The 17,114-nt window shown below is 44.3% G+C and overlaps 1 protein-coding gene across 1 annotated transcript in view; it reads left to right on the top strand.

Moving 5' to 3' along the window:
* Positions 1-430: 430 nt before the first annotated feature.
* Positions 431-17,114, top strand: part of REEP1 (receptor accessory protein 1) — a 109,791-nt gene continuing 93,107 nt past the window's right edge. The window contains exon 1 of the mRNA XM_039852371.1: positions 431-562. Within this exon, the coding sequence (XP_039708305.1) occupies positions 531-562 (32 nt within the window). The 5' untranslated portion in view covers positions 431-530. The remainder of the gene's footprint in view (positions 563-17,114) is intronic.

Here is a 17,114-nt window from a genome sequence, read left to right as displayed (position 1 = left end):
TGTGCGGGACAGATTGGAGGGATTAGCTCTGGATAAAAGTAAGCCCCTTACGAGGCTCGTGCTGTATCTGAATGATGGATGACTGAATACCAACCAGAATAGGTAGACAGATTCCCAAGGTAGGTGCAGGCCTCAGTTTGCCCACCATAACACTGAAGAGGGGGCAACACCCAGGTCTCTGCCCTGCCAACTGGCCCACCTCGGGGTTCCACTTGAGCTGCTGGCGCCCCAGGGCGCGCGGAGGAACAGCCTGAATTCAGCGGCGGGCGGGGGCGAGCGGGGCGGGGCGGGTCCCGCTGGTGCCCGACCCGCTCGCCGCCCAATCGCCGCGGGCCCACCGAGCCCCGGGGGCTGGGGCGCCGCCGCCGCCGCAACGTGCCGCGGCTGCGCCGACGCGCGAGCGCCGGGCAGCGCAGCGAGCGCGCTCAGTCTGGCGGCGGCGGCCGTGCGCGAACTGACGTGCCCGGAGCGCTGCAGCCGCCCAGTCGCCCGCAGCCGCCCCGCCGCACGGGCCGCGCTGCCCGCCCACCATGGTGTCATGGATCATCTCCAGGCTGGTGGTGTAAGTGGCCTTTTCCTCCGCGTCCCTTCCTTCTCCTTTTTCTTCGCCCCCGGTTCCGGGGCTGCGCCCGCCCCCCTGCGCTAAGGCTATTAATACCCGGCGGCCGCTAATTTTAGTAGGTACAGTAGCCGCTGAGGTCGCCGGCGAGCCGGCGGCACAGGACGCGGCTACTGCCCTGCGGGGCCGGGCCCGGGCTCGGGGGACCGGCGGGCGGGGCCGCCAGGACTGGGGCGCACCCGGCCTCCCCTAGGGGCTCGTCTCGCCGCGCCCCTGCCGCTTTGTTTCCCCGGTTGGTGGAATTTGCAGAGGCCCCGAATGGGCGCGCCGCGATGACACGCATCTCCTTTGGGAGAAATGCTGGCTAGGGTCGCCTGTCGCCGCGCCCCACCGGCCGCCACGCTTTCGTGAGGCGAATGACAGAACCCATACGACCCTAGGGCACTGCTTGGAGGGATCAGCGCGGAGAAGGGTGGAGAAATGGAGGTGGAGCTCCCAATGGGGTTGAAAACATGCTCCTTTTTAGGTTTCTAAAATGGACAGCGGCAAAGGCAGGTCCCCTAGATCTGATTGATTCCTTCGGCAGGGGTTTGAGCGAGAGTTAGGAGCAGGCATCTCCAGGAATTCACCAGAAATTTCCAATTGACAGTCTGCCACCTGGATGGTGGGATGACACCTCGCAGGCCTTGCAGAAGAGCACAGAGTCATTTAGGGTGAGGCCTGTGTGAAGTCATTGGGGTTGGGCGTGGGGGGCATTTTCTCTGTCAAGCCCCAGAGCTCCTTCCCTCGTGGATTTATTCCCCTTTGGAGATAGACATTGCTGTTCCAGTTCTCTTTTCCTAACCATTCTTGCTTGAGTCAGGACAGGTTTTGACACCTGCTTAGGGGAGTCGGGGCTGAAATTGGTCTGGGGATTGGGGACGGGAGGTTCACCTCAGGCTTTTTCTTTGTCTCAGAGGGGCTCCCGACTCCAGTTGATCGTGCACCATCACTCCCTACGTTTTGAAACATCTCCCATCTCCTACAATTCTTTACTGATTTTCAAAGCAGCAGTCAGTGGCAGCCTTCTGAAGTGGTTCTCAGCATTGTCTCCTGGCTACCATTCTGGGCTTTCCTGCTCAAGTCAGAGTGCATGTGCCTCTCAGCCCCCAAATCTTTCATTCTATACAGGCCTCTGCACAGCTGTTGCCGACTGCTGGGGGTGTGTGGTGTACCTCGAGGTGGCATGTTAAATATTTAGGTTTCTACCGGCAGAGCTGGCATGAGTAATACAGGGAAGAAACTGGCACGCCTTGCCCCACCTCATCCCTGACCAAAGCCTGACTTGCCTTCAGGGTGGTATTTTCTCTCCTGAAGTAGTACTGTGATCTTCATATTGGCCACTGGCTGTGTGTGTGTGTGTGTGTGTGTGTGTGTGTGTGTGTGTGTGTGTGTTGGGGGGGGGAGGGCAGTGGAGATTCTCAGGTGTGGGGCCAGAGTTTAAGTCTGCCTGGCTGGAGGGCTCACTCTCTATAGATACTGCTGGGTTGGGGCTGGGGAGTGAGGGATTTTGGTCTTGGGTTCATGTGACCATTTTTAATTTTATTCACTGCCCCCCCACACACTATATAAGGCAATTGAGGGTGGTGGGTAGGAGAGGCATATATTTGGGAGGGGTCTCAGGGACTTGCTTTTACTTTCTAAAACAACCACACTTCCCAGGAGTGAAGCTTCAAAGAACTTAAATGACCCTGAGAACTGCCCCTCAGGTCAGCCCAGGACTCTCTCAAGGGAGAGTTTGTGAGTTGCTATTCCCACTGTCAACTTCAAAAGATCAGAGATACCACCTGTCCCCCCAATCCCTAGTTTGCCATAGAAACCCAACATGGAAGTGTCAGTTGGGAATTATTAAAACCAGTGTAGTAAGTAGTACCTATTTCATGTAAATCATATCTGTTCATTATAGGAAAATTAGAAAATATAGATAAATAGACTGAAAATCATCTGCATTATTACCACACAGACATAGCTAATGATAATTTTAAGAGATATATTCTTTAAGATAATTGTTCCCTATGCACATATGTACATATGTTTATATTTACAATTGAAGAGAATTATTGACTCAGCCCAAATTTCCATATACCTCTTAGCAAGGAGTAGGAATACCATGTTTGGAGTCAGAAAACCCTTGGTTCAAATCCAAGTTCTGCCTCTTGCAAATAAATTGCAGTTCACAAGAGATCTCAGTTCACAGGCTAGTTCACTTCATGTTGCTGTGGCAAAGAATTCAATGGCGTGATATATAAATTGCCAAGCACCATGAAGAGCATTAAATCAATGATGATTCTTTCTTCTGTCCTCCCAGGTACCTAAGAGTTGTAAGAGCTCTGGAAGGGGCTCTCAGACTTAATCTACTCCTGTGGTTTTCAAACTGGCTTCCCTGAAAGCCAGCCAGCTCTGGTCTTCCCAGCTCTGATTCAGCACAAGCAGCTCCCCTTTTGTTTTGTGTATTGGGCCTCTTGATAAAATATAATTTGCAAACTATATGAATTTTATTGCTAATAAAAACCATTGTTCCAGTCATTCCGTCTTATCTGTAAAACTGCAGAGGGAATGTGTCCTGCTGAAGGACGTGAGGCGAGCTGGTAAAGAAAACGGTCTCTGGATTTTGGGTCCAATACCTTTTTCACTTCTGCCTGATCCTGACAATGGTCCTAACCTGATCTCTTTCAAGCCCCCAAGACCTCTGGTATGGCGTCCTATGATTTTTGTCCAGAGTCCCATTTCCTGTAAACAGTCTTTTCATGGTTTTATAAGCCTAAGTCACATCAAAAAACATTTAAGGAAGACCTGTCATTGTGTTCTGAGGAGGGATGGGAGTGTCTTCCTTCTAACCAGAGGCCTCAAGACAAGCTGATGGTATCTAGGGACAGCCAGTCAGTGCTTGTGGATGCCTGTGTTGCCTCTGGCTGTGACAGTGGCTTATTTCCCTCTCCAACCCCTTACCCCCTCCCAAGATGACTTTTTTGAAGTATCTGGCACCTAAGTGTGCTCAGTAAAGGTTGGTTGTGTTGAAGGAGACCAGAGGTCCTGAGATAAGCAAGGAAGCTGGCAAGCGTAATTCCCAGGAAATGGAAGTCATTGAGTATCAAGACAGAGTTGTGCCCACTGGGAAAAGGCCTTGGATGAAGACCAGTTTGAGGTGCCGTTTTCTTGTCAGCTGTCTTCCAACTCCCTTAGCTCAGCCTCGGAAGAATTAAGGAAGAGATGCTTAGTGCAGAAGCAAGGTTAGCCTTGCTGGAACCTGGTTGATATCTGCATGGAACATGGGGGCTCATTTAGGACTGGCCTGCATGCCTCCTTTAAAATATTTTGTTTTCTTTACAAACAGTTTAAGACCTAGGAAGGAATGAATTTCAATTGGGGAGAGTATACTCCTGTGTACCGGGGGACACACAGAGGCTTCCCTGTGCCTTCTTGGGAGAATGCTCTGTTTTAAAGCTTTCACTCCAGGGAGCAGGTGTTGCTTTATTGCCTCTGGACAGAATTTAGGCTAGGGCCCAGAATGTTGAATCCAGAGCATCCCATCACTGATGGGGATAGTAGACCAACACTCCAATTATCTGCATGGGGAAAAAATGAGTCCTACTTCAACAAATTTTCTAAAGAACTGATAGCTGTGCAGGAAAAAACAAAACAAAACACCTTATTTCTACATTACACATCTTTGAAAAAATGTTAGTTTTTAGAAAGTACAGTTTGATATTTAAACGGAATCTTAGTTTGGTGGCGGAAGATATGGCTAAGTGCTAGGACTGTGATTGGAGCATGAAGTCTGTGTGTCTGGGTCAGCGATGTACAAGTAGAGGAGACTGGAAGGAATGTGGGTTGTCCTCAAGATGTTCCCCAACTGTTGCAAAACAAATGGAAAAAAAAAAAGACTGTAAATTCTTAAATATAAGCTTGCCTTTCTGTGGGGCCTACTTTTAAAACATGGAATGCAGAAAAATGATCCTGTTAATGGAGGCTTCAGGTTGGTTGAGGAGGTATTTTCTGGCATTACAGGATGGGAGCTGAGTAAATGTTTCCATTTAATTGTGTAAGGAAGCGGTTAGGCTAGAAGTCAGCATACTTCTGTTCTAGTCCCAGCGCTGGTCTGACCCAGCATCAGAGTCCTAAGGGCAGCTTACACCTGCCCTGGGATCCAGCTCCTTGTCTATTAGATAAGGATGTTAGCCAGCATTACCTTGGAAGTTTTAATGGTTTCAAGAGTCATTGCTCCTGTAGGCCCCTTTCTTTCCTCCTCCTCCTCCTCAGATGGCCCCAGTGCACCATGTTTATTTATAAACAGGAGAAGTATCCTCAAGGAAGTGAAAAATACCAGCTTAGATTTCACTGCTGTTCTGCTGCCCTGTTCTTTGTTTATTAATCCTGCCTGCCTGCTGGGAAGTAGCTTTCTGTGCACTTATTCCTGCTGTGTTTTATTTGAAGGTTAGCTGATAAGTAAGGGTCTTACCTGGTTATTACTGGCTCAGTCCTCTCCTTCCTGCTGAAGAGAGCTATCTTTTTTAGGGTGTGTTTTTTTGGGGGGAGGAAGAGCACTGGGAAAAATGAGAGAAGGGGGAGTTGGGTCCTCTGTAGCCATCTAGTGAGGCTGTCATTTTGTATTGTATTTGTGGGTTGTATGTGTGTTTTCCAAGGAGGTTCAAGGGGCTGGGGGGAGGGAAGACTTGGCCATGCAGCAGTCACTGTATATGGTACCTCTGGAATTTCACTGCCAAGGATAAGCCACACACTGGTTATCAGGATCTTGGCATCTGTAAGAATTTTTCTGAGAACAAACCCAAGCTAAGGGGGTTTGCATCTGGCCTATGAGGATTTTTTCTTTTACTGGATTGGAAGGACTGGATTGGAAGATGGATAGTTACATACATATTCTCTATTCTAGACTTTGACATCTCATCTGTTCTCACACAGAAGCACATTGTTTTCCCTTTGGTTTTTTTTAGTTGCACCCAGGGGCTTTCCTGGGATTATAGAGAAAAAGGAAATATAGATAAAAGACCAAATGTTTGTCATGTAATAAGAGTATCTGAAGGAATCTCCGTAGGTGATCTGGTATAGGCCTTCAGGCATGATGTGCATAGCTAGATCAGGGGTGGCAAGTGAGTTTCATCTCTTCTGATTGAGAGGAGGCTGCCTGGGATGCTGTCTTGAGGAGGAATAGGGAGCCGGGTTGGGCTCAGTAAAGAAGGAGTCCCATGAGTGAGTCATGCAGGGAAGATGGTCATGGGGCCACACATATTAGTTCAGTATTTGCTCTCCCAGACTTAGCCCACTCCTGATCAGAGATCTGTACCACTGTCAGAGTTTTACATACTTCCCTTAATTAGTAAACAGCAACATCCTTTACCTGAGTTAACATTTTCTCCTGACATCTGCCCCCACCAGGCCTTGTTGGTCACCTGGCAATTCTAGGCCAAAGGTGACTTCTTGTTGCCAGCGTAGGGAGCTGTCCAGCCTAGTGGCTCTCTAGTCTGCCTCTTTTCTCTTAGGACAATCACGCATATACCACATTTTCCCTTTTTCCTTTGCTTTCACCAGTCACAGCTCAGTAAATTCTCCCTTGGCCTTCTCTTGTATGAAAATGCATTCACATCCTTTCTACCTCTTTGTTGGGGTCTGCAGATGGACTTTGGACTTCAAGTTTCCCATTCTCTTCTGATAACACACCCCATCGATGCTACCTCCTGCCACTCAGGAGCGAGCATGTGACCCAGGCTTAGCTACAAATTTCCCTAGGCACAGAGATTGGCCCAGAGGTATGTGACCCAAACTGAGTCACATTCTTGATTCTTGATTTGAAGCTGGAAAAGGATAGTCTTGCCTATGGAGCCCAGAGGTGGAAAGATATGAAGGTGGGGCTGCTGGTGGCTAAACCTGCAGGCACATGGAGAAGGCTTGTAGGCAAAGGGGACGAGTATGGCAAAGCAGAGATAAACAATGAGACATGGGCAGAGAGAGAAGAAAGCTGGCGTGATTCTAGTTACTCAGGCCCTGGTTCTTGCCACTTCTCCTTTGATGCCTTGAGCTGTTCTATATCCTAGAAGGAAAGCCTTGAATAGTGCTTGTATTACTAAATATGTATTGTAGTGGTGAGGATGGACTGAGTTGTGCTGCAGTAACAACTCTTAAATCCCAGCAGCTGAAGACGACAAAGGTTTATTTCTTGCTGTATTCTGCCTGTTCACTGTGGGTTGGCAGAGATACTGCTCATTGTAGTCATTAAAGTCCCAGGCCAACTGAGTCTCCTAAGGTACCAGGATTCACTGTGGTAGGGAAAGAAAAATGGAGAATCATACACTGTCTCTTAAGTACCTTGGCCAAAGAAAATCATATGGCCAAGCCCAAATTAGAGTGGGTGGAGAATCGCAATTCTACTGAACAGCCCCAGTGACTACCATATATGTTGAATGAATGAATTCTAGGTCTTAATTTTGAGGAGAAAGTAGAAGTTGTAAAGAACCTATGCCATTCCATGGCTAAGCCATTGAAGGTGCCCTATGATTTTCATCATGCTCTGTGTATTTGTCTCTATCTGTCTTCCTTTATGAAACCTCTCTCGAGTTCCCTAACTGAAGAACAGTTTAGGTCCCCTGGGTGCCCAGACTGGCATAATCACTTTGTACTTTGCAATATGGTGGTTTATGTATTTACCTCTCCTTAAGGACCATGTCTGTTTCTTTGTCTCCCTCACAGTTCTTCATGTGTAGTAATGTGCCCAGTGAGTACATGTTGGATCACGATTGAGTCAGGACCTCGCTACTCAAAGAGTAGTCTGTGTACCAGCAATGTCGGCATCACTGGGAGCTAATCAGGAATGCAGACTTCCAGGCCCCACCTAGTGAATCTGTATTTTAACAAGATCCCTGTGAAGCTTGAGAAGCAGTGAGTCAGATACTATCATTTCCCCTGTGAAATGAAAAGAAATAGACTTGCCTAAGTTTCCCATTATTGACTATAGAAGCAGAATTCAATCTCAAATCATCCGTTTGTGCTAGCCTGTGGTTCATCCTTTCTGGTTCTGAGAGGTTCCAACTCTGACTTTTTATGAGTTCTGAATGGTATAACTGGACTCCCCAACCCATTGTCCAACCAAGAGCCTTTCACAGATGGGCTGCCTAATTGTGATCTGTGTAAAATTTAGTTTTGTCTCAACTGGGATTTAGACTGTCAAGGCAAAGCCTGTCAGAATATTGAGCTACTCAGCAGATAGTGGGGTACAACCCACCTTGCGAAAGAGGCAAGGTGAAACAGCCAGCTTGTGCTAGGGATTCACAGTGGATTTACAGAAACATGAAAGGACTTTTTCGCATGAGCGCTTGAGGCTGAGAACTACTGGTCCCCATGTGTCTGTCTATCCTGAGGAAGTCTCAAGATTCAGTAGGACCTATATACCCTCTTCAGGCCATGCCCTATGTTCTGTGAAATCTAGTATTACTAGTGAGTCCTCTCAGCTCTGCCTTCAAAATCCTCCCCTATCCAACTGACTCCTGCCTCCACTGACACCACTCTCTCCCAATCCAAAATTATTTCTCTCTGGGACCATGTTCTCCCTGCTTTTACTCCTGTCCCTCCAGCGATTTGTTTAAAATGTTAGATAGATCATATCTGTCACCTGCTATTTAAAAACTGTCCAAAGACCTCACCTCACACTAAGGATAAAGTTCAGACTCCTTACCGCTCTCAACAAGACTGAGCAAGGCCTGGCTCTCCCCTTGTTCATTCAGCAACAGCATCCTTTGTTCCTGGAAGGTGACAGCAAGAAGACTTGCTGTTTCCTCTACCTGGAACACACTCTCCTAGATTGTCCATGGTATTCTTCTTTCCATGTAGGTCTCTGCTCATGTGTCACCTTTTCAGGAGAGGCCTTTTCTGACCACCTTCTCCAAAATACACCCCATCCACTACTCTATCCTCTTATTACTCCCTGAAACTATGCTTTTAATTCATTTACTTTCTCATTTATAGTCTCTCTCTTTCCACTAGGGTTTGATCTCCATAACTTTTGAGATTTCATCCTATTCATAGCTGTTCTCCCGGTGCCTAGAGCAGTTTTAAGTTCATAGTAGTTGTTTAGAAAATGTAAGTTGATTAATGACTTAGTATTCCCTTTAGGGTTAGAAGATCCTTTTTAAACCCTCGATTTGTAGAAACTTGATTTGTGACCGTGACAAATAACCTAACCTCTCTAAGCCTCAGTTTTTTCATCTGTAAAATGAAAGATTTAATTTCTGCTTCTGACAATATGGAAAACTAAATAGTCTGAAAGCTCTCCCACAGTGAAACTAAATTTTAAAACTTCTAAAAATTTTGAGTAAAATATAACAGCAAACTCCTTAAAATGTACAGTTGGGCATTTAAGTATAAGGGAATTTGCCAGGAGACAAAACAGAAGTGGAATCATTTTGCAAAGGTGTAAACCAGTACTGTAGCAGCTGACTAACAGACTACCCTGAATTTTAGCTAAAGCAGTAGTCATTTTATTATCCTCTCCCCTAACTCTCTGGGTCAGGAATTTGGACAGAACACAGGACACAAAACTCATCTCTGCTATGTGATGTCTGGATCTCAGCTGGGATGAGGCAAATGGCAGTGGCAGGCTGGGCATCTCTTTCTTTTCATTTATTCCAAGGCCTGTCTGTATGGGCTTTCCATCTGGTTTCTCCAGCATGGAGGCCTCGGGGTAGTCAAATTTCTTATGTGGTGCCTCAGGGCTCCAAGACTGAGTGCAAGAGTAAGTGTCCAAGAAGCATCAGTAGAAACTGTAAGACTGTTTATGACCTAGTCTCAAAAGTCCCAGGATGACACTTTTGTTGCATTTATTGGCCAAGCAAGTCACTAAGACCATCCTAGATTTGAGAGGAAAGGGACTAGTCCCCTCCTCTTAGTGGGAAGGGTAGCAAATAATTTGTAGCCATCTTTAGTATACCCAGCTGGAAGACTGGCCCAGATTGGTTTTAATGTCTACATAGAGAAAGGAGGGGCCTTGGGCCTATGGAAGTAATAAGTCAGAGCTGAATGTTTGCATAAAGCTGAGACTAAAGGGTTGTTTCACACTATAACCCTGAATAGGATAGAAGGGGGAAAAATCTCCTTAGGGAATTTGAAACCATCATGGACCTGACCTCCTATGGGTTTGGGTTTAAATGAATATATCTTACATGCATGGTCTAAGTACTCCATCTGAGAGATTAACATAAAAATTGTCCTGGGCCAGTGTTAACTCCTGGGGCATCTGGCAGAGATTACTCCAGTTTCTCTAAAAGATCTCAATACATATCATATGAAATTAGTCCCAAAGAACATGAATTCACATTCCAAAATTACAAAACGTAAGGTAGCACCCCCCCATATGCAGGAGTTAGCAAACACTACAGGCAGCAGGATTTTCCCTCCAGAAACAACTAACTAAATAATATGTATATATATTGGAGGTGGCACAGTGATTGTGTGTGTGTGTGTGTGTATAAAATAATTATTAGAGACCTTAGAATAAAAAATAAAGGAAAAAATTGAGAATATAAGACAGATCCTGGGGTGGAGTGGGGAGAGGAATGGGCCTATTAAAGAAGCAATTCTAAAAGTAAAAAATAAAGTATTGAAATTAAAATCTCAATGGATAGTTTAAAACGATGAGGGATTGAACACAGAGTGGGTGATGTTTTCCACACTGCATCTTGGAGCTGGAAGAGATCGGTATGATCTCAGGCTGTTGTTTGACAGATAAGGAAGACAGGACCAGAGAAGTTTGGTTATTTATCAAGGTCACTAGTCTGGCTAGGCCAAACCTGTAGGCCAAGTCTGCAATTTCTGAAAGTGTTTAGATGTGGGATAAAGAGGAGATTTGTTTTATGTGATTAGGGGTTGGACTAGGACCAGTGGGTGACTAGAATACAAAATTTTGGCTTGACAGAAGGAAAAGGTTTCCGGTGATTGGTGCTAATGTGAGGCAATGCGCTCCTGGCTTCAAACTCTAAAACGTTTCAACTCTAAAACTCATGATTTTAATCTTCCCCTTATAGTGGAGAGGAAGAGAGGTAAGAGTTTTTGGAAAGATGCTCTTTTTCAGTGGATAGGCCTTACATCCTTGTTCAAGGTCGATTGATTCATTCATTGATTCGCTGCCCATTTATTGACCCTTTACTTTGTGCCAAGTACTGCCTTGGGCACCAGAGATATAAAGATGAGTGAGTTTCATTTCCATCTTTGAGAAGTTTATGAGGCTACATAGCCAGTCAATGGACTTGAATTCAAGGTCCTGCCTGCCTGGCCAGTGCTCTTTCCATTGCGTAGGTATGTTGTGGGGGTGTGTGAATGACTTTTCTTGATTTGGTTGGAAGTTGTAGTGGGGGAGCCCTTTCAACAGGGGAAGTGGTGCACTGACATATGAACGGATTAAACTACTGCTGCACCTCTCTGCCTGGAAGACACTGTGACATCCAGTGCTAGGAGAAAAGAGAAGGCAGAGGAGAGAGTGTTCTGGGTGAAAATGTGGAACAAAGAAATGAATGAGCTTGAGTGTCCTTATGTACTGTAGTAGTCAGCTATTGCTGCTGTAAGAGAGAACCACAAACTTAGTGGCTTAAAACAACAGAAATTTGGTCTCTTACAGTTCTGGAGACCTGAAATCCGAAATAAGTTTTAGGTGGCTAAAATCAAGGTGTGTGCAGGACTGTTGCCTTCTGGAAGCTCCAGGGGGAGAATCCATTCCTTACTTCTTCCAACTTCAGGTGGCTGTTGGCATTCCTTGGCTTGTGGCTGCATCACTCTCAACTCTGCTCCCATAGTCACATTGCCTTCTCTTCTGTCTTCATAGCTTCTTCTACCTGTTTTTTACAAGAATACTTGTGATTACATTTAGAGCCCAACTGGATATTTCAGGATAATCTCCCCATGTCAAAATCCTTAACTTAATCACACCTGCAAAGTCTTTTTGCCATGTAAAGTAACGTTTATAGGTTCCAGAGGTTAAGACGTAGATATCTTTGAGAGGCCATTGTTCAGCCCTCCAAACCCACAGCTGCTGGCCCTACTGCCACCAGAGGGAAGTTCACCTAAGAACAGCCTAAAGAAAGAAGAACACTGTGGTGTTCTAACATCTTGTCTCCATTTCTGGACTCTCCTTGATTTGTAAAAATTATCGAGTCTGTCAACCAGTGGTCATTTGCACCAATTCAGTGCCAACAGGAATCCTCAATTTGGGGTCAATGAAGAAGGAAACTTTATTCAGTGCAAACAGCTAAATTGTGATAGAGCACAGTTGTAGAACAGCTCAATAGTGTTACAGCTCAATTATGAAGCAGCACAGATGTGGAATAGCATGGCTATGAGGTGGCCCTCAGGCTAGGCAGCCCTGGAGCCAGGCAGCTCTGCTCTGCTCCAGTCTGCTCTTCCTGCCTGGATCTCCTCTGCTCTGCCCTGTTCCAAGCCAGTCTAATCGTTGCCTGTCTTCAGTGTTTCAGCTCCAGCCAGGGAAACACAGTCTGGTCTACAGTGGAAAAGGAAAGCACAGTCTCTCAGCCAGAGGAAAGCTGACTTATATAGAGAGAAGTCCCCACTCCTGGTCTTTGCTTGGTCCATCTTCATGCAAAGGAGGACTCCATATCCTCACAGTTTGATCCAAAAAGCACTGTTCTGATTAGTCAGAGTGGAGCTGCTGATTGGTCAGTGAAGATGCTAATAGGGATATAGTTGAGTAGCTCCAATGGGGAAAGTCTCAGTCCTATTGGTTGAAATATGATTCCAGGAACTCCTTTAGAAGGGTTGGCTCAGATGGCAAGAAAACAGTGCAAGCAGGCAGTTCAGTGCTGGACGCAGGCAGTTTAGTGCATCCTTCTCCTTAAAGCCTGGCTTGTGTGAGAGGCCCCTGTTTTGAAAGAGCTACTAGGCTCTTTCAGCCACCAGGAGCCCTTCTTGGTAAGTATCTTTCTCAGGGTCCACAAGTCAATGGAAAAGACAAAGAAATGGTTAAGGTATAATGGATAACAATAAGTATTCTTTTACTCACCATTCAGTTTAACAAATAGCACATTACTTTCTGTTTATGAACATTAGGTTTCTTTTTAGGTTTTTGTTTTTTGCTCTTGTAAAGAGTTCTGCAGTGAACATTCTTGTATATGTTTCCAGGTACACCTGTGCACAGATTTATTTAGGAATGGAATGGCTGAGGCATGTAATATATGCATCTTTCACTTGACCAAATAACGTAAATTAAGTTTCCGTGGATGTGCGAGTCTGTTTCTCGACTCTATTCTGTTCCATTAATCAATTTGTCTGACCCCGCCCCTGGACCACACTGTCTTAATTATCATAACTCTATGGAAATTCTTGATATCTGGCCTGGCAAGTCCCCTACACATTTCGTTCTTCATAAATTGTTTTCCAAAATGGTTTTCCTCAGCAAAATATACAATTCAGTTGCACTACGTCTTTACTATCACTTGATATTGTCATACTTTAGAACTTTCGCCAGCTTGGTGAGTACAAAATGGAATCTCATTATGGTTTTAATTTGCATTTCCCTGAATACTAATGAGGTTGAGCATCTTTCATATGTTTATTGCTCATTCATGTTCTCTCTTCTGTGAAGAGCCTGTTAAAGTCTTGCCAGTTTTTTTCTTGTTCTGATCTTACTGATTTTTAGTTCTTTAAATATTCTAGATACTAATCGCCTGTCACTTATATGTTATAAATGTCTTTTCCCAGTCTGTGGTTTATTTTTTCATTTTCCTTATGGTATATGTTGATGAACAGAAGTTCTTAATATTAATGCAATGGATTCATCAATCTTTTCACTTATAGTTTGTACTTTTTATATCCCAGGAAAACCTTACCTACCTGAAATCATGAAGATATTCTCCTATATTGCTCCTAGCAATTTTTTAGTTTTGTCATTCAATTTAATTTCTTAATCCATCTTGAGGTGATTTTTGTATATGATGTGAAGTTGGACTCCAAATTTGTTTTCCATAAGAAAAACCAGTTGTCTTAGTACCATTTATTATAAAGTTCATCTTTTCTCTTTAGATTTGCAGTCCTCCACCCTGTCACAAATTGTTTCCATAGATGTGTGAGTCTGTTTCTGGGCTCTTTATTTTATTCCACTGAACAGTTTGGCTCTGTGCTGATATCACTTGTGTTAATTACCATAGCTTCATGAAAATTCTTGATATCTGGTATAACAAGTCCCCCTACTTTCAAAAGTACCTTAGTACTTTTCTCTTCCACAAACACGTTTAGAGTTATCTTAGAATTATGTGTACACACACACACACGCGCGCGCGCGTGCGCGCAGAAATCTCTTGGGAGTTTGGTGTAACATTGAATGTATGCGACAACAGAAAATTGATGTTCTTAAGATACTGAGTGTTCTGATCCATAAACATGGTATTTGTTTCTATTTAGGCCTTCTTTAGTGATTTTCAATAAATTTTATAATTTTTGCTGTAAATGTCTGTTGTATCATTTGTTAGATTTATTCCCAGGTACTTATATTTGTTGATGCCAGTGTATTTGATATATTAAAATTTTCATCTTTTTATTATTTGTTAAAATAGTAAACTGTAAATTCTTTTGGGATTTCCAGATAAATAGTCATGTCGTCTGAGAATAGCACAGTGTTGTCTTTCCAGTAACTATTCCTTTTTTTCCCCCTTATCCTACTGTCCTGGTTATGCTCTCTGGTGTAAGATGACTAAAAGTGGTGAAGGCAGACATCACTTTAAGTTTCCTTCTCTTCCTAGTTTGCTAAGAGTTTTTACGATGAATGAATGATATTGTATTTTATCTCATGCTTCCACTGAGATGGTGCCATATATATGTTTTTTGTCCTTTAAAGGTCAAAAGCAGTTTTACTGCTTACCAATTTTGCCTTCCTGAATAAACCCAATTTGGTCATCTAGTTATTTTTCTTTTTTGTTGTTGAAACAATTCTAGATTCAATCTGTTAATATTTCGTTTGGTTTTTGGTTTTTTTTTTCAGGCTATGTTTATGAGGGATATTGGCTGAATTGTCCTTATCTGGTTTCAGTATCAAGAGGTACACTAGTCTCATAAACCAGGTTGGGATGGATCCTCTTTTTCTATACTCTGGAATAGTTTTTGTAAGATGGCATTTCTTTCTTGCATGTAAAATAGATGAACTTGCCAATAAAATCATTAGGGACAGATGCTTTTTCTGGGGAAGATTTTAAACTACTGATTTGGTTTCTTAAACAGTCATGTATTTTCTCTATTTCCTTGACTCGATATTAGTTTAGGAGTTCATTCATTTTAGTAACTTTTCAACAATACTATTTCTGCACCCCATTCCTTTTTTCTGTCCTTTTAGCCCTGTCATTAGATATATATTAGATGTTCTTACTCTGTCTTCCATATCTCTTCATTTCCTACTTCTGATTCCTTTTTCTGTTTCTATTGTGTAATGAATCATTTTCTTCATGTCTGTCTCTTTGGCCATATGTAATCAGCTGCTGAACATATTCATTGATTTAAAAATTTTAATTATTGTATTTTAGGAATTTTATTTAGTTCTGTTTCAAAACTAGTCCTATTGTGGTCTCTATTCCTTCCACATATTGTAAATTCACTTTTATTCTTTTAAATATATTAAACCTTTATTTTGTATTCTGATAATTCTAGTATCCAAACTCTCTTTTAAGGTCTAAATCAATGGTCTCTTGCTTCTATTGTCTCTCAATCAAGGTACATTGTATGTTTTCCAACTTATAAATTATTTACTTATTTGTTTATTTTACCGTGTACTTTTATCCTTTGAGACTTTATCAGTAGGAATTCTTTGAGACTTGGGTTAAAGTTAGGTTCCTCCAGAACTTTAAACTGGCTTCTGCTGGGCATCTGGGGACACTAACCATGTTAGACTACTAGAAAGTAAATTCTTGTGTTTTTTGTTTGTTTGTTTGTTTGACCATTTGTGTAGTGTAAAATTTTGTGTGTATGAGAGTTGTGTAAGGGTAGGCTAGTGGTTACAGAATCTCAGGGGAAATATTGTTTTCTTTCCAGTCATGGCTAGTTCACCCAGCCATCTGGTATTTAGTGAGGTGCTACTGTGGGCTGAGTGCTGTGATGTCATTAATACAGCAGTCGTACAGGTGAGCATTACTACCTCTTTCTCAAATGATAAAATAGAAGCCCGGAGAGGTGGGTAGTCCGCCCCAGGTTCCCCAGCAAGTTAGGGGTGGAGCCACTCACTGAACTTGATGGCACCACTCATGAAACCTGATGGGGCCAGCAGCACCACCTGGCTCCAGCTCTATCCCGGAGGGGCTGTGTTACCTGGGGCTTCTCTCCAAGGTTTTCTTCCTCTCCATTTGGGCTGAACTTCCTGAATTGCCGACTGCTTTGAGCAAGATAGACCCTCTCAGCCCCTCTCCAGAGTCTCAGAAGCCTGCAGGGGCCTTGATGTTTACGGTGATGAGCTGTTGAGGAAAGAGACCAAAGAGATAGGACCCTCAGGAACCACCTTTCCCCCACACACGTGTTGGGAAGAAAGAGCTAAAGAATGTAGAATTGACTGATGAATTGTTAGTGTGGCTTCTGCCCACCCAGACCCAAGAAAATCAATGTAAAGAGCTGTTGGATATGCTCTAGTCCATCTTCCTTTGTAACAGTTTATCCAAGTTGCTGTCCTGGCCAGCTCAGCCCCACCCACCTGCTCACCATCCGTGCCTACCTCATCTCAGGAGAGCATAGGATCCAAACTCTGAGGTCACCCTGGGCCAGCCCAGCCCTGCAGTGTCCTCTGGGGTGTGACTGAGGCTCAGCACTTTGGTGGAGGCAGCTCCTCCAGTTTAACGAGGCTTTGGGTTGGGAAGTGGTTTCCCTGCAGAGCCTGGGCCAGTACCCCAGCTGACAAGGATGCCTAGGCAGCCGAGCTGCCACCACTGGGCTGGCAGGATGAGGTCAGCTGTGGTTGCAGCATGCCTGGCATCAGGCAGGAGCTGTGGGGCCTGGTGAAGTCACCAGGAGTGGGAGCTCTGATCTGGGAGGAGAATTTATAGACAGCTTCCTGGGTAGATGGACCACACTAGTCACTAGGTCAGTCCTTATTTTGGTGGTTTGCAAACTGCTTTCATATCTACTGTTGGACCCAGGGTCACAAATGTGGTGGCTTCCAGGCTGAGACTGTCCTGCATGTGCTTATCTGCCTTGTGGTATTTTAGATTTGAATCAGTCACCAATATTTATACAATTGACATATGGGACACTCAAATCTAGATTTCTGTCTTCTCTTGAAGAATTAGATGACCTCATGCCTTAGGACGATTCCAGCAAGACAGCCTCAGCTGAGTGGTAGCTGCCCATGGGAAAGTGCTCTCCAGTCTGCTCATCCTCCACCTGGCCCAGCTACTGCAGGCTGCTAGGGGATCATTTCTCATCTTACACCTGGTCATTTCTGTCACCAGCCTGATGCAGTATTTCCACAGCAATCTGGGGAGGTGGGCATTAGTATTTCTGTTTTATTAAAGAGGTAACCAAGGCCCAAACTGGT

Source organism: Pteropus medius, unplaced genomic scaffold, assembly GCF_902729225.1.
Source record: "Pteropus medius unplaced genomic scaffold, Ma_sr-lr_union100, whole genome shotgun sequence".
Lineage (NCBI taxonomy): Eukaryota > Metazoa > Chordata > Mammalia > Chiroptera > Pteropodidae > Pteropus > Pteropus medius.
Note: the sequence above shows the minus strand (reverse complement) of the source record. Positions and strands in the feature narration are given on the sequence as shown.